This window comes from Malaclemys terrapin, chromosome 18 (genome assembly GCF_027887155.1).
Source record: "Malaclemys terrapin pileata isolate rMalTer1 chromosome 18, rMalTer1.hap1, whole genome shotgun sequence".
Taxonomy (NCBI): Eukaryota; Metazoa; Chordata; order Testudines; family Emydidae; genus Malaclemys; species Malaclemys terrapin.
Genome location: NC_071522.1, coordinates 18040233 through 18065206, shown reverse-complemented (window position 1 = coordinate 18065206; position 24974 = coordinate 18040233). Strand labels below are relative to the sequence as shown.

Sequence of the window (24974 nt, the reverse complement as noted above, 5' to 3'; positions counted from 1 at the left end):
GTAGTTGAAGGCTGCTATCAAATCCCGCCTCACTCTTCTCTTCGGCAGATTAAACAATCCCAGTTCCCTCAGCCTCTCCTCATAAATCATGTGCTCCAGCCCCCTAATCATTTTTGTTGGCCTCCGCTGGACTCTTTCCAATTTTTCCTTCTTGTAGTGTGGGGCCCAAAACTGGACACAGTACTCCAGATGAGGCCTCACCGATGTCGAATAGAGGGGAATGATCACTTTACAACCACTCACTAGCCAATTGACACAGAACAGTAGTTTTCACTCTTGGAGGCTACTTACCAGTTGGACGAGGAGGAAAATTGTGGAGAAACATCAATTGGAGAGATGGGGGAAGTGCAATGGGGCTTAAGGGACTGGTAATTGTCTAGGGAGCCTTTCCCCTCTAGCTCACCAGTTCAACTCAAATCTTGTGTGCTCCATACTGGTAAACCTCAGATAGTGCTGCTTTATTTTAAGTTGAGAGTATAATACATTGGGTCAAATCCTGTCCTTGTCACAGTAAGCAAGTCAGAACCCAGTATAGGCACTAGTTATTTGTATTACAGTAGTGACTAGAGGTAACCAATCAAGATAGAGACCCCATCGTGCTAAGAAATATATGTATCCATTACAAGAGACTGCCTTAAACTTGAAGAGCATATCGTTGAAATAGACAAGACAAAAGGGTGGAAGGCACAGAAGGGGAACTTGCCCAAGGTCACACAGCAGGTCAGTGGCAGAGTGGATTGGAACCCAAGTCTCAAGTTCCAGTCCTATGCACGATTCCTTAGACCAAGGAACAGCAACCTCTGGCACGCGGCTCGCCAGGGTAAGCGCCCTGGTGGGCCGCACAGGTTTGTTTACCTGCCGCGTCCGCAGGTTCGGACGATCACGGCTCCCACTGGCCGCGGTTCGCCGCTCCAGGCCAATGGGGGCTGCAGGAAGCAGCGCGGGCCGAGGGATGTGCTGGCCGCGGCTTCCAGCAGCTCCCATCGGCCTGGAGCGGCGAACCGTGGCCACTGGGAGCTGCGATCGGCCGAACCTGTGGATGCAGCAGGTAAACAAACCTGCCCTGGTGCTTACCCTGGCGAGCTGCATGCCAGAGGTTGCCGACCCCTGCCTTAGACCATGCTGTAAGCTATTTACAGTGGTTTTCCCCACGTCAATCCAGCCACGTCCCCCTGGAATGCTTCAAGGAAAGCACAGTAAAAGCTTTGCCCTCATGTGTCAATAACGCACGTGCCACCATCAGCATTCATTGGCACTGACAACGCAAGTGAACATCAAAATGGTAACATAGCACTTGCATAACTCCTTTACGTGAAGGTTCTCAGAGCACTTTACAGATAATCAGTTGCCAAGCTTCACAACTCACCTGCAAGGGATGCAAGTAACTTATAGTAGGGTAAACCGGGCAAAGTTTAGCAACTTGTCCATAACACAGCAAGTTAGTGGCAGGATTTGGAAGAGAACCCAAAGACTAACAATGCTAGCAATTGGAAGACTAGATCAAACCCGTGGTCTATCTAGCCCACTGTCCTGTCTCCAAGAGTGGCCAGTATCGACCTCTTACTAGTAGACCACAGCGCTTCCCAGTGTGTGATTAAGGTTTGGGAACCAGTGGATCTGAATACACAAGTAAGAATCTGAAGAAAATTATGACTGGGAATACAGGGAGGATGATCAACCAATTGGCTGTGAGTAGCGGAGCTCTTAATACTGGAGGTTCAAGCTATTAAGAGGATATGAGTGGAGTATTTCCATAGCAGGTCTCACGTCCCAGTACAGGCACATTCCTCTTGCTCATAAAAGAAGTGTTGCTGAGTACAACAGCCAGTCATGACACAAGAAAGGAGAGTGTGTAACTTGCTTGAATCTGATCCTCAGCAAATCGGGTCAAAGAGGAGTGACGGTCACTGCTGTGGCATAAACAGAACAGCCTTTCACACACAGGAAATACCTTTCCCGTTTGTTTGGCTTTATTTATTTTTTACACATATAAACAAAACTGTTTGTACATAACTGGCGGGGGGGGGGGTGCGGGGGTCAGACTTGCTTCCACATCACAAGCTAAGCAGTCTTTGTTAGCATTACTTTCTCAGCCATTCTGAGTCGTGCCAAAGGAGAGCTCAGAAATCCTTCAAGGACTAATTCATTCATCTTCAAGTCCCAAAACTAAAAGGTTCCAATGTCACTTACTAGACAGATTCAAAGTAATGATGTGGAACTAACTTAACTTCTCAAACTAGCAAACTGTCTGAAAAACCAAGAAATCCAGGACTCCGTTCTCTTTAGCATTACATCTACATTGCGGTAGGGCCAATAGGTTTCAACCAGGTCAGAGCCCCATTGTGCTAAGCCCCGTACAGATGCATGGTAATTGACAGTCCCTACCCCAAATTGCTTAGTCCCACTGGTGAAAATCCAGGGTCACTCCCATGAAGTCGGTGCAGTTTTTCCTTGGTTTTATACCACTTTAACTGAGGTCAGAATCTGGCCTACAACAGAATTTCAAGCAAGAACTGTGAAAAAGCTGGAAGCATGTGAAGTAACTTGACAACTTAAGGCTGACAAAAGCAGTTGGTGTATGGGACTGAGAGGCCAAAACAGTTATGATGGAGTAGATGGATGGGGGTGGTTTTAGAAAGAATCAGCCAGCCACAGGCAAGCATAACCCTTTTTAAACATTGATATTTCCCAGACTGCCAGCATTATGAAGGTGTAGCAGACATCGCATACAGAAGGGATGAGCCAAGTTCTAGCACAGCAAGTGCTGGGAGATGAAGCAGGGACCTGCCAACATTATTCTATCAGAGTTATTGTCCTATGTGCTAACAGGTAAATTAGATCCACATAGCATTGTAATCCATGGAGTTCACCATAGCAAGTTTTGCTCCTTCCCCTAATCATCCCCTAGGCAAAGAGCAAGTCACTATTAGGAGGAGAGGACATTTATATCTTCAGATGGTGCCTGCACTGTCCTGGGCTCCTAGGATCCCAGGCGGGATTGAACTGGGAGGGTTGGGAGGAGAGGAATGCTCAGGGGACTACACACTGTTGCAATAAAGAGCAGCACATGCTCTTGGCTAGCACACGTGCACCAGTCAGTGGCAACATGGCCACATGGTAATTGTCCCTTCTCCCTAGATTACCCTGACAAGCACTAGGTAGAAATTCTTCCCCGACTTCAACAAACCTTTCCAGCAGGCTGCTTCTCGGTGTGGTTTCAGAGCAGAGGCCTACATTTTCAGAAGAGACTAGTGATTGAAGGGGCCTGATTTTCAGAGGTGGGTGCTCTAATGAATTTTGATTTTTCAGAAAGTGTAGTCACTTTTGAAAATGTTGGGCAAAAGCTACAAGGAAGAGCCAAATCTTTATCAACAGAGAAGGATCAATGGGGATCATGGTCAAATGCACCAGACAGCAGCACTAAAGCCAGCCAGACAGGGAAATTGGTAGATCAGTAAGGAGAACTGAGAGAATGAAAAATAAGGACCTATAGTAAAATGTCAAAAGATTCAACTGTGACCCAACAGATTAGCTGCAAGTTCCAGCAACAAGAATAGGGCCCGAGTCTCCATGGAGTTCAATGTCTGAAAAGTCCATAGTGGATGGGGTTCAGCTCTTGGCAGAATTAGACCATCATTGAGCAATACAATAGAACCTCGGATTTACAAACACCTCGGGAATGGAGATTGTTTGCAACTCTGTAATGTTCATAACTCAGAACAAAACCATTATGATGGTTCTTTCAAAAGTGTACAACTGAACATTGACTTAATACAGCTTTGAAATTTCATTATGGAGAAGAAAAATTTTTTTGGCTCTGCTGTGGCCCGATTGTGTACTTTCAGTTCCCAATGAGGCGTGTGGTTGACGGGTCAGTTCGCAACTCTGGTGTTTGTAATTCTGAAGGTCTACTGTAGTTTCCAACGGCAGTTTCCCTTTGCATTTGCTTCTTTAAAACTGCTTCCCTACAACCTCACAATTCAAGAAGGCAAAAAGTCAGTCAGCAATTCAGTGATGAACCCACAAGCTCAGAAACAGGTATTTTGTGAAAGAGTCAGTAGCTTTGTAAGTCCCACCACGAGCAGCAAGCAGATGTGCGCTGTGGGAGCTGTTGTGTTTTCCTGGGAGCATAGCAAAGCTCTAGGAAACAAACACTCAAATCAGACTGCCAATCATTCATATTTCTGAGATACGATTGGTCCATCTCATTAAGCCGCATCAGATATACTTGGGAGATGATTGGCTCTCTTAGTTATAACAACTAGTGTTCAGCTAATTTTCAGATGCGCCCCACCCAAAAAACAAGGTTGGCCTTCAGAGCTTGGCTAGGATGGTGATGGGTGGGATAGGGAAAGGAGACTGAAGAGAAAATCATATCGGAAGGTCTTGTTTGGGAATGACAGGTCGCCCTTCCCACAGGAGCTACCAAGCATGCATTTAAACGCTCCCACCCAGACAGCCTGGATTGCCACCTGGCAGCCTGCCCTATATGAAGGATCATCAACGAGCTGCCCCCTCCCCACTGCCACACTGTGGACACCAGTCAGAGAGTCTACGATGGTGGTTTTCACTAATGAACGTGTCAGGGACTAGCTGGACATTTTTGTTTTCATCTCCTCTTCTGGAAAACAAACCACCCCTCCATACAGCATTCGAGCTTCACTATCCCCCGGCTTACTCCAGCTGACCTGGCACAAAGGCCAAACAATTCCCAGTCAAACAAAGCTGGAACTGCAAGAGGCTCTCCTGAAAGACGGGCACGTGCTCTGCCTTCCCCATTTAACCTGCTGAGCTTGTCTGGCTTGCACCACACAGCGAAGGCCTGAGACCACGGAATGAGGGTCTCTACATTGCTGAGTCTCTGTAGGGGACCCATCTGGAGGGCTTTAATATCTATTAACCCCAGGAAGAAGGGACCCAAGCATTCGGAGACCCAGAGAAAAGTCAGCCAGCTCCCCAAATCTGCTCTTTCCCACAGCTCCTCTCTGCTCTGTAGCAAGATTCAGACTAGAATTAACCCAGGGACAACAGTATATCAGCTTTGCTCTTCCCAGTTGTTGTTGGCCAAAAGATCTATCCCAGTCAGACTCCAGCTCAGTCAGTGTGCAGACCCCAAGATAATTTACTCAATTACTGGTCTAAATAGTTATGTGCTTTTCACAGGTGTAACAGCTGGCCCTTTCACTCTGAAAACAGCTGGCCAGCACTGCACGTGGTAATACACAGAGACCAATTCCCCTCCGAACGCACGACAGCCTGCCCCCTTCACAAACCCAGCGATATGCCTTCACGTCCGGGCTTTAATCACTTAGACACTCAAAGCCTTGATCACGCTCTCCAGGAACTGCTCATCCTGCTGTAACATGTATGTGGAGGGGAAAGGGGGGGGTCTATTTCCAAGTATGTGACCTAACAGCCTCCAGAGAAATAATGGGACTAACACATAATCAGCGTTTCCTGTCTAAAGGGACTTCAAATAGCAATTCTAAGCATTGAATCAGTCCATAGGAGTTATTCAGTTGAACGGGCAAAGAAAGGAGACAGAGGGGTTCCCAGTTTCAGAAGAGGCAATGCCAGCTAGAGAAACATTGTTGACTGAGTATAAGCACTAAAGTATGGGCCAAATTATTTTGTGATGTACACCCACAACTCTATTGATCACATAGCAACAGATTCTTGATATAGAAAATAATGATAGATACCTAGCTGTTCTATACTCTTCATCAATAGAGCGGAAAGCACTTTACAAAGGGAGGTCAGTGTCATTATCACCACCATGGAGCACATGACTTATGAGGAGAGGCTGAGGGAACTGGGATTGTTTAGTCTCCAGAAGAGAAGAATGAGGGGGGATTTGATAGCTGCTTTCAACTACCTGAAGGGGGGTTCCAAAGAGGATGGAGCTCGGCTGTTCAGTGGTGGCAGATGACAGAACAAGGAGCAATGGTCTCAAGTTGCAGTGGGGGAGGTTTAGGTTGGATATGAGGAAACACTATTTCACTAGGAGGGTGGTGAAGCACTGGAATGCGTTACCTAGGGAGGTGGTGGAATCTCCTTCCTCGGAGGTTTTTAAGGCCCGGCTTGACAAAGCCCTGGCTGGGATGATTTAGTTGGAAATTGGTCCTGCTTTGAGCAGGGGGTTGGACTAGATGACCTCCTGAGGTCCCTTCCAACCCTGATATTCTAGGATTCTATGATTTTAGAGATGGAGAAACTGAGGCACATGCTACACACTCACATAACTAAAATAGATAATCTTGTTATTCACCAAGATGGTGTCCCCCATTTTGGGTGGAAAAGGAGTTGCTACATTAAAAAAAAAATTGCATGCGTTCAAGATTACTGAATAGCAAGAATGATCTGCATTGATCAGCAAGCTATGGAAATTACATTTAAAGTAAGATATTGAAGATACCGTCTATGTCTGTGGTCATGTCATGTACAATGGGACAAGCAGAGTCAGGCCTGGTCTGTGTCTGTATCGAAATAGAAGACATAGAATTATAGAATCTTAGGACTGGAAGGAACCTCAAGAGGTCATCTAGTCCAGTCCCCAGCACTGCAGCAGGACTAACTATTACCTAGACCCGGCCTGACAAGCATTTATCTAACCCGTTCTTAAAAAAACCCCAACGATGAAGATTCCACAACCTCCCTAGGTAATTTGTTCCATTGCTTAACTACCTTAAACAGTTTGGAAGTTTTTCGTAATGTTGAACCTAAATCTCCCTAGCTGCTATTTAAGCCTATTACTTCTTGTTCTGTCCACAGTGGTTAAGGAGAAATTTATCACCCTCCTCTTTGTAACAACCTTTTACATACTTGAGGACTGTCATCGGCCTCCCCTCAGTCTTCTCCTCTCCAGACTAAGCAAACTCAATTTTTTCAATCTTTATTCATAGGTCATGTTTTCTGGACCTTTGCTCTCCTCTGGATCTTTTCCAATTTCTCCACATCTTTCCAGAAGTGTGGCACCCAGAACTGGACAACTGAGGCCTTACCAGTGCCGAATAGAGTGGAAGAATTACTTCTCATGTCTTGCTTACAATACTCTTGCTAATACATCACCGAATTACGTTCGCTTTTTTTCCCACAACAGTATTACACCGTTAACTCAAAGTTTGTGATCCACTGTAACCCCACATCCTTTTCTGCAGTACTCCTTCGTAGGCAGTCATTTCCCAGTTTGTATTTGTGCAGTTGATTATTCCCTCTTAAGTACAGTACTTTGCATTGTCTCCAGTTTGTCAAGAACATTTTGAATTCTAATCCGGTCCTGCCAAGTATTACCAACCCCTCCCAGCTTGGAATCATCTACAAACTTTATAAGCGTACTCTGTCTGCCATTATCCAAATCATTTATGAAGGTACTGAACCAAATCAGACCCACGACAGCTCCCTGCAAGACCCTGCTCAATATGCCCTTCCAGCTTGATTGTGAACCATTGATAACTAGTCTCTGAGTATGCTTTTCCAACCAGTGGTCCACCCACCTTATAGTAGGTTTATCTAGGCTATATTTTTCTAGTTTGTTTATGGGAAGGCCACATGAGATAGTATCAAAAGTCTTATTAAAGTCGAGATACATCACATCTATCGCTTCCCCCCATCCACAAGGCTTGTTACCCTGTCAAAAAAGGATATTAGGTTGGTCTGACAGAATTTGTTCTTGACATCCCACAAAACCCCTGACGTGCTACAGAAAGGGCATCAATAGAGGTCAGTCTGAAATAATGCCCCAGCATGGCATCACCAGACATGGTGTTGAAAGCGGTGCTTCCCTGCCCCCAGGGTTGGGTGCGGTGCAGGGGGGCGGAGGTAGAAGTAAAGCTCTCGTCAATGGGTTAACAGCACTTTTCACAAAGGCTTGGGCCCAACTGTCCTTGCTAAACTCTAAAAATCAGGTACTTTCATTCTGGCACTTAAATGCCCCCTGGAATGTCAAAGAGCTCATCTTCTCAGCCTGAACTATGCTATCTGCTGTGATGCAAGGCTGCTGCGCCTGCATTCCCCAGAAGCAGGACACCTGACAGACGATGTTGCTCAGTCATGGGGGGAGGGACTAGTAGGACTAAACTGTACATTTTGGAAACGTTTGCTGGGACGGTGAAGTAGCTGTAGGAAAGGCAGACTGTCCTGGCCACTGTCTAAAACCTCTTGGCTTCCCAGATACACTATACCCCCAGTATCTGCTGTGCACTTGACAATGATACGCTGCGCTACTCGAGAGCTAGAATGTCCGATGTAGCCCTTGCTGAATGAGCAATAGCAAACACCAGCCTCGCCAGTGTTCGCCCAGGCCTCCAAGGTCATTTGACTTGCTCTGTGCCACTCGCCACCTTGCAAGCACTTGGCTTTAGCAGTGGCAGTACTGTGGCATCTGTGTTTCCAGTTTAAATGAAGGGCTAAATGATGAGCAGCTGCATTTGAACCAGGAGATTGCTTCCATAGGTGCTGGAACGAGGGGTGCAGCAGCACCCCTCAGCTTGAAGTAGTAAAAACAGCCTGTAATCAGGCATGGACTCACCCCTGCGGCACCTCCTGCTGATCATCTCGGGAATTAGCTCACCAGCATCCGGAGCGCCCTCGGCAGGCCAGGTGTCCCGCCTGTCGTTGGCCCCCCGTGTCCCTCCCGGACCACGGTGCCCTTGGCTTCGGTACTGCCCCCCTGGCAGAACCCCATTCTCTCTCTGGGTCTCCCCACTCAGGGGAACTCCCACCCCTTATCCCAATGTCACCTCAGTCCTGGCTAATGACAGTCACCATCTGCAGTCTGTCCCAGAGCGCGGGGGCTAGTCTATCAGCCAATCATCACAGGCAACAAAGGGTTTGGACTGGCTGCCTTTACCCACCCTCAGGTTGCCCCTCTGCAACCCCAATATCTATATGGGCCTAGGACCAGGCCCTGCAGCCTGGGGAGTTGCTGGCCTAGGGCTTCCCAGCCCCCAAGACCTTTCCCCAGCCCTGCCTCACTCTAGGTCCCAGGTGAGTTCCCTGCAGCCAGGCCTGCCTCTCTCTCCTGTCAGAGGAAGATTCCTCTGCTTTGGCTATCCTGGCCTTCTTATAAGGCTGAGTGGCTCAGTTTGGGGCGTGGCCCCAGCTGCAGCCACTTCCCCAATCAGCCAGGGTTTTGCCCCTTTACAGAGCCCCAGCCCTCTGCAGGGCTTTTCCAACCCCTTCAGGGCTGGAGCCAGTGTTTACCCCGCTACATAGGCCAAGTACATGATTTCCGCCTTCAGCTCCCCTCCCCTCTATAAGCATTGTTCTAGCACCGCTGGTTGCTTCCAGATCCTGGGAAGTGAGTGACAAGTTCTGGAATTGAAAGGTTGGGAAACAGCCCCAAGGGACTGTGGGATAGCATTGGCCGACTCTCCAGACCCGAGTCTGGCGACCCAGAGTTGAGCTGTATCCATACTGCAAAATGCCTGGGTTCTGACCCGGTTCAGAATCTCCCCCTTAGCAGGACCAAATCCAGGGGGGTCTTGGCCCAAGTCAAACCTATTTTCTGTGTGGATGGAAGGGGCTTGGGCTAAAACTGGAATCAGCACTATTGCTTACAGTGCAGTGTAGATATACCCAAGGAGGCCCCAACCGAGATCAGGACCCTGCTGCACTAGGCACTGTACATGCATATAGTGGTTTGGGACAGTCTCTTACTTACAACATAAACAAGACCCAGGAAGTATTACTCCATTTTACCATGGAGTAACTGAGGTTAAAGCCATTTGCCCAGGGTAACACAGGAAGTCAGTGCCAGAGCCAGGATCTCCCAAGTCTCCATCCAGTGCCTTAACCACGAGACCATCCTTCTCTATCAGCCTTTGGAGAGAGCCTCTCCTAGTTAGGGCACTGACTGCTCTGAAGCAATCAACCTAGTGCAGCCCTTGGAGCCCTAACACACGCGTCACACGGGGGAAGGGCCAAACATCAGGTGCCACCGGCTTCGATGGGAGTTGTGCACAGCTGATGGGATTTTTTTTTTTTTTAACTGGAAAAAAATCCTTTATTTTAGTCTCTGAAACACAACATTCCTCTTCACTAAGTCAAGCGGAGTAGGTATGAACTGTCGCCTCTTCATTACAGGAAATCAGAAATGGTAGTCGCATCAGCCTTGCCATCGAGCTGCAGCATGCGGATCAGCGTAATCGCCTTGCTTCACGCTCAGATTCCAGCAACGTCAGGACATCCCCCTCACGGACAGGCCCCTTTATGTTCCGGATGATGGATCTACTGGTGTCGTCCATGAATTCAACACGAACCTGGGTGCACTGGCCCTGCGAGCCCGTCCGGCCCAGCACTTTGGTGACCCGGGCCAGTTTGATGGGCTGCACGCGGCTCGTATCCATGGCGGCGGCTGCGGACGGGGGGTGGGGGGCAGGCCCCCTCGCGCCTTTATATAACCCCAGCTATCGCGAGACCCAGCGGGATGGCTGGACCCCAGGGAATCGTTTACTGACGCAACCCAATAAGGCAACTTTATTCACTTCTCAAGAGAGATGCATGGGATATTAATGGATATGCACATCAGGTGCGCCCACCAGGCCCATCTGCCCTTTGGTGTCACAACATCTAGGCACCCGCAGTGACACGCATCAATGCAAATGGCATAGCTCAGATGGAGAAAGTTTATAGCAGAGAGCTCTGCTGAGAGAAAAGCCAAGAGCAAAGACAGCACCAAAGCAATGCAGGCCTCCAAGCTAAATAGAGAGTCTAGGGTAGAGGTGGGAACAGAGTAGCTCATCCCATCCGAGCCAAGATGACAACGCTCACGCAAAAGAAACACAGCTGCCAGCTTCCCAGGAGCAAGCGAGTAGATAGCAAGAGGCAACACGCCCCGAGCTGCTATACTGGGGATCGTACAGATACTTCCCTGTCAAATGCTGGGCACTGGTCCAAAACTTGTGCAAGAAGGAAAAGAAACCTAGCATCTGAACGGGTGACAGGAAACGGATTAAACCTCCGTCTGGCCACACTGACATCTGTTTGGAAGCAGGATCGCTAACGAAATGCCCCCCTCAGCTGTCACTGAAGAATTGAGAGACGCCTTCTTCTTTGGCAGGAGTTGCTTCTGCTAGTGAACCTCCCCATCGTGGACATCGAGGGAATGAAAGCTTGGCCAGATTTGGCTCATTACTTGTAAACAAGAAGATGAAATGGTTGTATCAAGACACAGCTGTGAGAAATAGAAAAAAAAAGCCAGAGCGGTGCTGCTATCTGCTTAATGGTTTTCTCCATTCCCCTATCATCACTCCAATCAAATCTACCCATGCTTCTTCCTTATAACTAGAGATGGGTCCCCTTCACTACTTGGGCTGCTGTTACACTCCTTTTACACCAATGTATTATTCATGGCAAGGGAAAATGGATAAATCCATGCTACCTCTATGGCCACTGAGACAGAAACTGGATACAATTCAGCACGAGGGCACCATCTAACTCCTACAGCCAAAACCAATGTACATGCAAATCGGGAGTCAAGTCACCTTGACTGGCAACATGCATCTAGGGAGGTGGAGGTAAAAATGGCTTCTGAAGTGCTAGATGCCTGAGACCAGGAGGTGGGGAAACCTCCCAGGGGTAACGGGAGACAATAGTCTTTGTATGCGGCACAAAGACTGTGGGCTTTGCCCCAGATGGTATTCTTGATCAAATACTCCCATGGAAATTATATAACTTCTCACTGATAGGGTAACGAGCTCTGACAACTAGAATTGGATAAGCAGGTCAGAGGAGGGATAGAGAGACTTCTCTACGCAGCAGGGAGAGGCGGTCAGACTGACCAGGAAACAGAGAGGGGATTTATTTCTAGATTGCCTTTGTTTTTCCTCTGTAACTAAACCAAGGGGAGCCTACCTCATTGGGCTCTGCCTAGTATTCACAGTAGTGTGATATGCAGACAGTTTCTTTACTGTTTTCTCTGTTTAAGAAGACTCCTGCTGTATTGGATAATTGTGCACAGAGCATCCCAAGAGACACAAGAATCCCTCAACCTCCAGAGAATGGTACTAAAGGATACAGAGTTTCTGGAGCCTCATTCCATCCTCACGGTCTTAGACAGGGCATAGACAGAGGTGTCTCTACCATTAAAGTGTACTGCACAAGGCTGAAGCCAGGGATCACTGGGAAGAAGCCGAAAGACCAAGGAGGAGATGTCAGTCAGCAGGGGTGTGAATGACTGAGTCCAGTATTGTCAGATTCACAGATTTTCAGACCAAAAGGGGCCATTCTGATCATCTAGTCTGATGTCCTTTATAACACAGGCCATAGACCTTCCCCACAATAACTCCTAGAGCAGGATGTTAGAAAAACATCCAATCCTGATTTAAAATGGTCAGTGATGAGAAGTCCACCATGACCCTTGGCAAGCTGTTCCAATGGTTAATGATTCTCAGTGTAAAAATGTATGCCTTATTTCCAGTCTGAATTTGTCTAGCTTCAACTTCTAGCCATTGCATTGTGTTCGACCCTTCTCTGCTACACTGAAGAGCCATTAAATATGTATTCCCTATATAGGTACATATAAGCTGTAATTAAGTCGCCCCTTAACCGTCTCTTTTTTAAGCTAAATAAATTGAGCTTTTGAGTCTATCGCTAAAGGATTAGAAAACATGCCTTATAATCATTCTCCTGGCTCTTCTCTGACCCCCTCTCCAATTTAACAACATCCTTTTTGAATTGCGGGCACCAGAACTGAACACAGTATTCCAGCAGTGGTTGCGCCAGTGCCAAATACAGAGGTAAAATAACCCCCCCTTAACTCCTACTTGAGATTCCCCTGTTTATGCATCCCAGGATCACATTAGCTCTCTTGGCCACAGCATCACATTGGAAGCTCATTTTCAGCTTATTAGCTGCTACAACCCCCAAATCTTTTTCAGAGTCACCGCTTCCCAGGTCAGAGTCTCCCATCGCGCAAGTATGGCCTCTATTCCTTGTACCTAGATGTATATGTTCACATTTAGCCGTTTTACAGTTACATTTTGAGACCTATCAGTTAGCCAGTTTTTAATCCATTTAATGTGCGCCATGTTAATTTTAGATCATTCTAGTTTTTTTAAATTAAAATGTCACGTGGTACCAAGTCAAAAGCCTTAGGCAAGTCTACATATTTATGTCAATACCTTTATCAACCAAACTTGTAATCTCATTAAAAAAAAAAATCAAGTTAGTTAGACAGGATCTATTTTCCATAAACCCCTGATGATTTGCATTAATTACATTAACCCCCTCTAGTTCGTTATTAATTCATTTATAAAAGTTCCTTCTTGGAAAAGGTCTCTCAAAGCACTCTATGGGCAACACAACGTTCGTGAGACCAAACTGAGCTGCCAATACAAACAAGGCTCCTTCACCCAGTACCATGGATGTGAGGATCTTCTTAGCACTACAATAGTGGTTAAATCAGAAAGATTATTCCCCCCTTCCCACCTAGACACCTGCCAGGCACAACAAAAGAGATCTTTCTTTGAGGTCTCATCCGAAAGAATGACGCTTCCCACACAACACAGTACGTCCCCACTGCGGCCAGTCTAGTTGCTGAGATTCCATACAGCTAGCCTGTAGAGTGTAATCAGCCCCATGCATTAGCCAGGAATGCGGACTGGTGCTGCTCCACTAGGAGCATCACTAAGGGTGATGAATGTACCCTGCAGATTACAGTGTTAAATAATAGCAGAAAGAAAGAAAGAAAGAAAAAGAAAGAAAGAAAGAAAAAGAAAGAAAGAAAGAATCAACGCAGCAGAGAGATATAGGAACAACAGAAAGCAAACAGGGATGGGGAACTCAACACGGGCTGTTCAAGAAAACAGTCACTGTACAAATTAAACCTGCAGTGAAGCCAAGGCCATCATTACTGATTAAGTCCTTGGGCATCAAACTGTTTCAGATATTTTATAGAGAGAGAGAGCAACTTTAAGAGAGACTCTGCTACTGGAAAGACCACCAACCAGGACAAATGGGATCTCATCAAAAACAACTGGAACCCACTGGCCTGCACTCTACTCCCAGATGTCTGGACACTTTCGCATCGAGCAAAGCTCACGCTCAAACGTGCAGCTCTTCACAGCAGCTCTCTCTGGGATTCAGATCTGTCTCTTTGTGAAATCAAGCTGAACTGTCAAGTCACAAAGAAAGGGCTTGGGGGCCGCTCGAGTGTGCAGGGGCCTGGGTCTGCCCATGTTAAATGGTGTTCCACAACACAAGAGCCACCAGAAGATGAATGAGTGCCCTCCAACTGCGTAGTCGCAATACTGATGCACAGAAGTTTACCAGGGCCGGGTTCGAGAGGAAATCTGAGTTTATACAAGATAGCCAGAGATGGATGCGCCAATCATATGACTTGAGCACTCCCAATGTGAGAGACGTCCTGGCCAAAGGCCAGCCTGTTTGCCTGATGAGACTGTCCAGCTAAAAAGGTCACAAATTCAGCCAGCACTTTAGAGATGCACTAAGAACTGCCTTGGAAATTATGCTATTGGGAGTCACAAGATGGTGCTATTATAGACATCCATGAATTCCGTTCAACTGAAGGGACAGGCAGCGTAACACAGGTGACCCAGGGAGAGCTGTAAGAAGCTGATCTTCATTTCTTGGGCTTGGGTTACAAAAGGTTGCACTCTTGTCTCATGGCAATGGTCAGCATCCATTGATTCCAGGGGCTACTTTTACCTCCTTGTGAAAAATCAAAATGTAAATAAGAGATCATCCCACCCTCCACCAAAAAAAAAAAAAAAAATCTCAAAGTAATGCAACCAATTAAAAAAAATAGAGGCACCTCGGATGGAGATAATGGATACCTCTCCATCAGCTACCATCTCTGAATCTCAGGGGCTTTGCCGACATGGCACTTGTTCTCAAAACCGTTCCTTCTCTGCAGCGACTTCTTCAACTGAGAATACAATGTGCCACCTAGAGCAGGTGTGTGCTAGTCCTGTTTTTCCATTGTCAGTAACTGAGTAGGCTCATGTCCCTTCTGTCAGCCCCCTTCTGGAGGTCCTCAAGAAACAGAGAGCCAGGGACAGCCTCAGGTTCGTTTAGGTCTCTTTTGTGCCTCCAGTATGATTGAAACTGGGTGGGTATGATGTATGACCTAGTGCACAGGGTATCACGGTGACCTAAGAAGCATGCCAGCCACTCAGTTTGGAATCTAGCATTCTCCCCAAATTGCAGTAGAGATGGGGGGTAGCATTTCAGTGTTCATGTCAGAATATATCTTCTGGTCCCTTTCTACCTGGAGGAATCTCTGCCTGATAACAATTTCATGAAATGGCCTTAATTAAAAGCAATAGGTAGCATGGCTCAAGGCCAATCTGGACAGAGTTTTCTTGTGTTCTAGTCCATGTCCTGGGAGCACAGGCCAGTAATTGGGCAGTAGGGTTACCAACTTTCTAATTGCAGAAAACTGACACCCCACCCCTGTGCCCTGCCCCTTCCCTGAGGCCCTGCCCTTGCCACACCCCCTCTCCGAGGCCCCACCCCCACTCACTCTCTTTCCCCCACCCTCATTCACTTTCATTGGGCTGGGGCAGGGGATTGGAATGGGGTGAGGGCTCCAGCTGGGGTTGTGGGCTCCAGGGTGGGGCCAGAAATGTAGGGTTAGGATGCCGGAGGAGGCTCTGGGCTGGGGGTGCAGGCTCTGGGGTGCAGGAGGGGGCTACAGACTGAAGCAGAGGGGTTCAGAGTGTGGGAGCAGGCTCAGGGCTGGGGCAGAGGGTTGGGGTGTGGGCTCCAGGAGGAGGCTCAGGGCTGGGATTGGGGTGTGGGAGGGAGTGCAGGCTCTGGGAGGAAGTTTGAGTGCAGGAAGGGGTTCCAACCTTGGGAGGGGGTTGGGATGCAGGAGGGGGTTCGGGCTCCAGCCAGGAGGCGCTTACCTCAGGCGCCTCCCAATCCACAGCGCCGCACGGATAAGGCAGGCTCCCTGTCTGACCTGGCTCCACGTGGCTCCCGGAAGCAGATGGCATGTCCGGCTCCTAGGCGCAGGGGCAGCCGGTAGCTCTGCACAGTGCACGCTGTCTGAGCCCACAGGCGCCACCCCTGCAGCTCCTGTTGTCCACGGTTCCCGGACAAGGGGAGCTGCGGAGCCAGTGCTCAGGGTGTGGGCAGCGCACGGAGCTTCGTTGATCACCCCTGCACCTAGGGGCTGCAGGGACATGCCGGCTGCTTCCGGGAGCCAGGGCATGCATGGAGCCTGCCTTAGCCCTGATGCACCGCTGACCGGACTTTTAATGGCCTGGTCAGCGGTGCTAACCTTTTCAACCAGGTGTTCCAGTCAAAAACTGGATGCCTGGCAATCCTATTGGGCAGTTACATCCCAGAGAGGCAGCTCCCAACTGAGATCTTAAGTGTCAGTAACCTCAAACTATTTCAGTGCCAAGGCTTCTGTCGTTTTTAAATTTAGTGTTGTAGTGGTGTGGGTCCCCGGACATTAGAGACACAAGGTGGGTGAGGTAATAGTGGACCAACTTCTGTTGGTGAGAGAGAGACAAGCTTTTGAGCTTCAGGTCTCTTCAGTCTTTAGTGACATGAAGAAGAGCTCTGTGTAAGCCCAAAACCTTCTCTCTCTCACCAACCGAAGTTGGTCCAATAAAAGGTATTACCTCACCCACCTTGTCTCTCATTTTTAAATTTATGCATTCTTAATTTAAGCTTTTCTCTTGCCAATCATTCCATTGCTATTCTTCACTGTCCTCAAATAAGCAGCCAGAACAATTCAGGCTAATAGTCTTCAGGCTATTAGAAAAATTACTTAAGACAGAAAACCATCCAGCCAAGTTAGAATGTCACAAAACTGAACACCAAAAAAACAAAAACAAAAAAACTCTGGGTTTATAGTTGCTAGAATTTTCATAGATAAACATCAATTTTATACCATTTTTCTTTTCAGTGAATATACCTACTTAATTAGTAGCTTTACAAGTATGTAGATAGGATGTTGAGCCAATAACATGATTGATTATTTGTTAGCAGTGTAGCTTCATTCACATTTTAAAAAGAAGAATGGGCAAGAATTTGGCAAGTTTTTTTAAAACTGTATTTAAAGGTTAACATGCACTCGTAAGAGGAATGGAGCACCAAAAAAAAAAAAAAAAAAAAGTAGGTCTGGGAAAGATATAAAATGTCCCACGTAAGGCAGTCGTTGAAATAAGACCAAACACCAAATCACATAAATGAAAATTGAGTAAGACTGACCAGTGGCCAAATGAAAACGGAGAACCAATAGCATTAACAGCAAGGTGAAAAATTAAAATTCCCAACGAATACTATCATCGGTGAAGCTCAGTATTTGATGGATGCTTTTTGAAGAGGGTGGAACTATATTCTGCCTACATTACCATCAAGACATTTAATTACTAAATTTGAGATGATCTCAAACCCTGTTCTGTAGCTGTTGGTAACAAAGTGGCGATAAATAATTCCATTCACTTTGTTGGCTAATTTAAGGCTGCAGCCCAATAGATTACTAGAATTGTCTAGCAGGTAGGACAAAGTCCTGGAAGTCAAGAAGCCTTAGGCAAGTCATGACCTCTGTGCTGAGGTTTCTGATCTGTGAAGTGGGGATATTGAACACCACACCTCTGTAAAGGTCACGGAGACCTGTGGATGAAGAGTACCTTATGAGAGCTCAAATTTGTAAGGTGCTCTGAAGTCAATGGGAATTAAGAGCTCTGAGCACCTTGCAAGATCTGTCTCCCAGCATCAAGTACTTTTATCATCCCTGCATTAGCCCATAATCTCTGGGAATTTACCAGGATGAAATCCAATCCTGGCACAGGTCTCACGTGACAATGAGTTTGGTGGCCTTATCTTAGTCCCTCATTGGCTCTGGTGCACATCAAAAAGCCCCGCTGCAGGTCAGAGCACTTGGGGTTCTTGGAGAGCCAGAGTACTGGTATTTCAGGTCAGTAATGCCAGGTGCCTCAATAAAACTGTATGAGGAAGCTTGCACAGCTAAATGCCACACAGAGCAAAGCTACAGACATAGGGTAGGGTACTGATTTCAGTTATACCAGTATAAATCAGGAGCAACTCCTTTAACTTCAATGAGTTACTTCCAATTTATACTGGGTTAACTAAGATCAGAATCCAGCCCAATCCTACATGTTTTGCTTAGCCCAGATACCCATTAACTGAATCAGAAGTGCAAGGCCCAGTCCGCAGTTTGAATATACAACATGAGATGTTAAGGGCTTTTACCTCACTAAGTTGGCACAAGGTCCTGGCCACCGGCAGCTCTGATAAACCCTCTGGATCACGGTCTCCGAGCCATTCTGCACTTGACAGGAAACTGTCCGCGTAACTGTGTAGTGACACCAGTGCCTGCAAAGAAAAAGGACACTTTAAATCCCAGTAATGCAGCAAGCTTAGTAGCATACATCAGTCTACTGCTAGCTATGTTTACCCAAACATCTGCAATCCTCCAAACGTTGTCTCAAGGAGATCTTCTGCACCAGCTAATCAAAGAAATTAGAGAGAGAAGAAACCGAATACACCATCTTGTCTGTTCCCCAGAGGCCAGAATTTCCTACAGTGCATTATCTGGTCTCCTTTCAGACATCATAAGTGATGAGACTCAGGACGGTCCTTCCAATAGTCTCCCAAAGATTCAGCCTAAATTTTACTTGCCTTAATTTCATCCCATTACTTCTGGCATTATTCCCCCCCGACTCCCTTCCACTCTGAACAATTCCTTACACTTTGGGTGTTTAACATTTTCAGATAGTTGGGGTTTACTATTAATAACTTTCTGCAAGGTGCTGTACAGACACTGTTGCTGACCCCAAAGAGTGTACAATCTAAAGAGGCAAGACAAAGGTAGCATGAGACCACTTTAAAGATGGGAAACTGAGGCACAGAGCGATTAAGTCATATAGAAAGCCTGTGGCATAGCCAGGAATTGAAACCGGGGCTCCCAAGTCCCAGTCTAGTGGTTTGATAAGAGCATCCTTCCTGTCCTCTAGATAATTGCTTTTAATCTTCGTGAATAGAATTGTTATTCAAATAATCCCCACTCAAAGAAAAAAAATCTCATTAAGGGGTGTTTAGATCCAACCAGGCAGCCTCCCTTTTGCCAACACAATCTACACTCGCCAAACCTGTGCCCACATTTTTGCTCTTGTACCTGAACAGAGGCAGCGGATGAGTCCTGACGTTCCTACCTGTCCGGAGTGCAAAAATCAGGGAGAGCAGTGGGAGGCGCCCAAATTGAGCCTAAAGGTAACCTTCATGCTCAAAATACATGAGGGAGCTTTGCAGGCACAAGACGCCCACAAAAGGATTCTCTATTTAAGGTAGCAGGTACCCTTCAGAAAAGGCTCTGGTGCCGTATTGTTCACGGCCATCAGCTTTTGATGAACAAGAAGGATGGTGCCTTCGGATGTTTTACCCTGGGGGGGTTGCAGTGTTGTCACTACTAGGGTTACCATATTTAACAAATAAAAAAAGAGGACCCTCCAAGGGGCCCAGGCCCCGCCCATTTCCCACCCCCAGCCCTGCCCCAACTCCACCCCTTCCCTGCCCCAACCCCGCCCTAACTCCGCCCCTCCTCCCTCCCACTCCCAGCCACGCGAAAAGGGCTGCCCTTACCGGCTTCACGGTTTGCCGGGCAGCCCCCAGACCCTGCGCCCCCGGCCGGCGCTTTCCCAGCGCTGCCGGAGCCCGGGAGGGGACGTGCCCGGCCGGCGGCTGGGGTCCGGAGGCAAGGGGGCTGCCTGAAGCCCATAGCGCTCGGGCAGCTCAGCTCTTAAACAGAGCCGAAGAGTCAGGGGAGGAGCAGAGCAGCCGCGGGAGGGGAAGTGCCCAGCCGGCATTTTCCCAGACATGTTCGGGTTTTTGGCAATTCCCCCCAGACGGGGGTTTGATTACCAAAAAGCCGGACATGTCTGGGAAAAACTGGACGTATGGTAACCCTAGTCACTACACCAACATAGTTGTACTGATGGAAACACTTACAGTAGATGTGCTCCGCTGATGTAAAGTGAGACTTCTCCCAGCATGGCTTACCCAGGTTTCAAACCCTAGTGCAAGATCAGCACCTGTACAACTACACCAAAGCAAAGACACCCAGTGTAGCCAATCCTTCATTCTGTGGGTACGGCAAGGGTCCCCAACCTCGTTTGCTTGAATTGCCCTACCCCTGTGCACATAGGTGCACTCCCTCCTCCAACCTACTCTTCCCTGTTCCCTTCAATGGCCATTCTCTCTTGCCTGCCTTTCCTTTGTCCTTTTCAGCTTCTGTTCTTTCCCCCCTTCTCTGCTTTCTAATTTATTTCCTCTTGTTGATTCTCCTGCCATCTCCCCAGGAGGGTCCATGATCTTCAAAGCGAGGGGGAGACTCGCACCTGTAGCTCCACAGGGCTAGGATGAATGCATTCAAACAGCTACGTCAAGTGCTGCGGGATCAGAGCAGAGAATCAGTCGTCTGACCCCACAGCTACAAACAGGGCTGGCAGCTGCTGCGGGAACAGGGAAGGAAGGGAGTGGCTTTCAAATAGCTGCCATTGCTCCACCTGCAGCCATGGGAGCCCATTAACAGCAGCGATCCAAAACCCATGCAGCTTTTCTGGTCAATGTTGCTCCCGTTGACTCTGGACTAGCATGCCACCCTGTCTTAGGGTGACCAGATGTCCTGATTTTATAGGGACAGTCCTGATATTTGGGGCTGTGTCTCATATAGGCACCTATTACCCTACCCCCTTCATCCCTGTCCCAATTTTTCACACTTGCTATCTGGTCACCCTCCCCGCACCTCAAGGGAACCCACTGTGACCTTTCACTCCATATTCTTTATGAAAATATGCTTATAATATGAATATGACATAACTGAGATGTACTTTACGCAAGATGGTTCATGTAAGAGATCATTGGAAAGGTTAGGATTTACTGAATGTGATTATCCAATGTGTATGCCTGTATCATTTCTGTGTCTGAAGTTAAGAATATAGACTATGTATTTGTATTTCAGCTATGCTACTTCGGGTGTCACCCCAACCAGCCCATTAGCAAAGACAATGGACTCTGAAAGAGCTTAATCTTCCTGTGGACGCTCCAGACAGCCTACGAGTAATGGCTCCCACAGCCCTGCAGAAACATGGCTCCCACAGCCCTCTTTATTAACTACAAAAGGTGAATTTTAAGTGTCTAAACTTATTTCTTGTTTATAATATAACCCCATTTGTGCAATTCATAATGGGGGGGGGGAGGAGGGTAAGAGGTTGTGCATACCTTCCTCCACATTGAGGGAGGAGGCAGATTTCATAATATACCGTTGGGTCTGCACTCCAAGGCAGGTGGACACCTGAATGCTGGGGCAAGTCTCTTAAGCTGAGGCTTCCCAGCACTGATCTCAGTATCTGTGTCAATCTGCAGCTGGGTGTGGCCCTGCCTGCATGTGTGCTGGAGAAGGCTTAATAGCCTGGCTCAGCAAGACAGGTGAAAAGGGTGCACTGGCTGGCAGAACAGGCGAGCTCAGTGATATCCCAACACATCAGGTGGCACCTTAAGGGGTCCAACCCATCACACCCCCGTGTTACAGTCACATCCCAACTATTTCCCAGGCCCGTAAGTGATGTGCGGGAATTGGAGAGCCATTTCTCTCAGAGGTTTATTAATATTCTGCAGTATTTTTCAGGCCTATTTTTATCGCTTGACTCAGATGGGTATTAATGTGACCTTGTGCCACTGGGCCCTCTCTCTAGAGGCTGGAAAACGGTTGACGCTGCAGGACTCCACTGTGGGAAAAGGCCTAGAGTGGTTTCGCTGCTCCAGCTGTCACTTTGGGGGATTCTTGCCAGGCAACCTTGGGAAGAGGAATCAGGAGAAGCTAAGTAGGAAACTATGTTAACGATTTAAATGAAGAGATAATATTTGTTTGCATTGCCATATGCAGTACAATCCCACATCACAGGATGAAGATTTGATGGCAATAAAACATTATCCGTGCTGTGTCATTTATTCATATGCCATATCTCATTTATAGGAGCAACTCAGCTTTGACCACATTGGTCGGTTTAAAGATACAAAGCATGTAGCTTGCAAAGATGATGTTCCAAACGAATTCCAGTGAATGTCTGGGGATAATAGACATCCTGTTTTGTACAAATACATAATACTAATATCTGGGCTCTGGATCCAAACTCCATAATATCCAAGTGTCATTGCTACCCTCTGAATCATGCTTTAAGTCAGGGTTGCCTACATAGGGAATTGAGCTGCAAGATGGAAAAATGTTAATAAAAGCTCAAATCATCCTCTGAAGATATTTGATCCTTTAATGGGCTGTAAACAGCTTCCATGAGTTAAGATTAAGGAGAAAGAGGGAGAATGTAACAAAGATGGGGTGGGGAGAGGACTGGAGAAAGGAGTTGGTTTCAGATTGAACTAGAAAATACACATTATACTGTGGTTAGCTCCATTTCAGCTCTCAGCCTTAATGGGCGGATTTGCTTAAGGACTGCAGGATAGGTCTCTCTGTTCTGGGGCACTAGCATCACATGTACAGCAAAGCACCAAGAGTTTCCATTTGAGTGCAAGAAAGGTATGGCAGTATAACTGCAAGTGCTGTGCTAAACATGTACATTGGGGAAGCACTAATCGTACAATCCCCACACACAGCTGTCCAAACCACCGTATGCGCACACACTTCATGGCATGCAAAGCAAGTGCCAAGCGTGCAAAATATAAGGAGGGAATGAAAGAAGAAAAAATATATATTTCCCCGAAATCATCAGGCACCATAAAAGGCTTCTCATTAATAGGCAACAAGGAAAAATTATTCCTAGCCCTGGGAGAAAGGAGACATTGAACGACGCAGAAATCTGCAACGGATGATGAATGGACACTACTGACAAACGGAACAAACCAAAACATACTATGTAGCCTTATCCTGGGCAGATCTTACTTCTCACATACCTCCCATAGCTCAGGGTTTCTCCTTAGACTTTGACCACACTTTTCTAGTTTGCTCTTCCAATAAAGGCTCATTGAATGGACTACTCCCCATTATAGGCAATATCCTATAGTTATAAACTGCAGACATATGCCCCCAGCCTGTTCCCTCGGAACTTTCTTCTATTGATTTCAATGGGCACAGAAGAACAGATTGGAAGAGAAAAATGCTTCTGTTACGCTGCGGAGATGTTTAACTGAAACTACAGTGAGTTTGATTCTCCCCACACTGCTTTTATGCTTCTATAACTCTGACTTCAGTGGACATATTCCGGTTTCACTCTGGGAGAAACAAATCCAACTCCCTTTGTTTCTCTTTTTCACTTGCCTGGACAAAGTGTTTCTCTGTAGCACACCAGACAAGCTCATGATTACATGGACACTGAAATCCAATACATCAGATGACAGCATGGGATCTTGCTATTCCAGAGGGCACAACATGGGTGGAGAAAAACGCAGGCTCTGGAAATGGATGCATAACATGCCAGAGAGGAGGTGGTACTAGGCCACCTTGGTGCAAAAAGCAACAGCAACCATTTGGATCGGTCATTTAAAAAGAGATTAAAGACCAACAATATTGCTTTCTGCCTTTGGCTAGTTTACAACCAGACCCAAACACTGCATTTTGGGCCCCTCTAGTGAATTTTGTCCCCTTACTTTAAGAACAAAAATATTTAGCACAGCTAGGTGGCAATGGGTGGATTGCCACCGTCAAAAGCTACTAGATGTGTATTGTGAAGTAAAGCGGTTTTCTATGGGCCATGTCTTTAAGAATACAGTGGGGAGCCCTAGTCTGTATTCAGGGCACTTCTTGTGGATTTGTCAAAAATGGCTGCAATTAAAGTGCGTTTCCCACACATGCACGCGCACACACACACACACACGAGAGAGAGAATAGTGTGTGTGTGTGCGCGCGCTTGCTTTTTGGATATTTTGGAGATTTTCATGCATGAATGGCAGCTTGGTACTTACCCAGGTCAATGGGAATTTGGCTTTGAATCATCACTGGTGCCCATGAAAACCTGGGCAAGGGTGTTTGTTCCCCTTTAGTGACCGGCCCACATAAAGGGAGAGTAGCCCAACACTGCTTACAGCTGATCGGCTTAGTCATTGAACTCCAGTGATAAAGGCCTGTGCTTTCATGGGAATTTTAATGCACGTGATCCCATTCCCTTACCGCAAAGTGGATTGGTGCCTGGAAGAGCTTTTCAATTAAGAATTATTTTCCCATTAAGCAAGTTGATCTATGTGGGCCCCAGGGCCGGCTCCAGCTGTTTTGCTGCCCCAAGCGGCGAAGAAAAAAAACAAAACCATGAACTCGATTGGCGGCACTTCGGCGGCAGCTCTACCCCCACCGCTTCATCCTTCATTCCCAATCTGCCTCTTCCGCGGCACTTCGGAGACAGCTCAAAGAGGAAGAGAGGAACTGAGGGACCCGCCGCAGAAGACCCAGATGTGCTGCCCCTTTTCATTGGCCACCCCAAGCACCTGCTTCCTTTGCTGGTGCCTGGAGCCGGTCCTGGTGGGCTCAAGCGTATCAGTTAAAAAGAGAAAATGTTTATCCCCCGAGTATTCTACCGTGGACTAGAAGAAGAGAGTCACGATAAAGTGACAAGAACCCATCTAGATCACTGTCGGGCCTACCAGAAAGATAACATCTATAATTTAGGGGCCATGTGCTATAATAGTGCAATGACTTTAAGACCTAAAGGGGACACGGACACACACACAAGAGATTTCACCTTTCAAAGCCACAATCTCAGTAGGAACAGTCCCCAGAGTGTGAGCAGGCATTGCAGTGCCTCAGACTAAAAGTGATGAAAGACCCCCGTCTTTGCTTACACACAGACTATAAATGACCCTTTACATTATAGACAGATGCTAGTAAGAAAGGTTTAGGAGTATTACTGGCACAGGTCCAGGATGACAGAGAACGTATTATTGCTTATGCAAGGAGGAGACTCAAGCCAAGTAAATGTAATGACCCAAATTACAGCTCCTTAAAGGTTGGAGCTGCTAGATCTTAAAGGTGT

At 47.1% G+C, this 24974-nt stretch overlaps 2 protein-coding genes across 4 annotated transcripts in view; both read right to left on the bottom strand.

Annotated features, from left to right (window-relative positions):
* The window catches only part of COL26A1 (collagen type XXVI alpha 1 chain), a 224097-nt gene that overhangs the window by 171281 nt on the left and 27842 nt on the right, over nt 1-24974 (bottom strand). For all 3 annotated transcript variants that reach the window (XM_054008486.1, XM_054008487.1, XM_054008488.1), the window contains exon 2: nt 18193-18315. In XM_054008486.1, the coding sequence (XP_053864461.1) occupies nt 18193-18315 (123 nt within the window). The remainder of the gene's footprint in view (nt 1-18192; nt 18316-24974) is intronic.
* LOC128825733 (40S ribosomal protein S28-like) lies at nt 9980-10354 on the bottom strand. Its single transcript, XM_054008491.1, has one exon. It carries the CDS (start codon nt 10344-10346, stop codon nt 10137-10139), a length of 210 nt encoding a protein of 69 aa, XP_053864466.1. The 5' UTR covers nt 10347-10354; the 3' UTR covers nt 9980-10136.

Excerpts from the sequence above, each read along its gene's own strand:
- LOC128825733 (XM_054008491.1), bottom strand. The coding sequence starts at position 10,346 with ATGGATACGAGCCGCGTGCAGCCCATCAAACTGGCCCGGGTCACCAAA.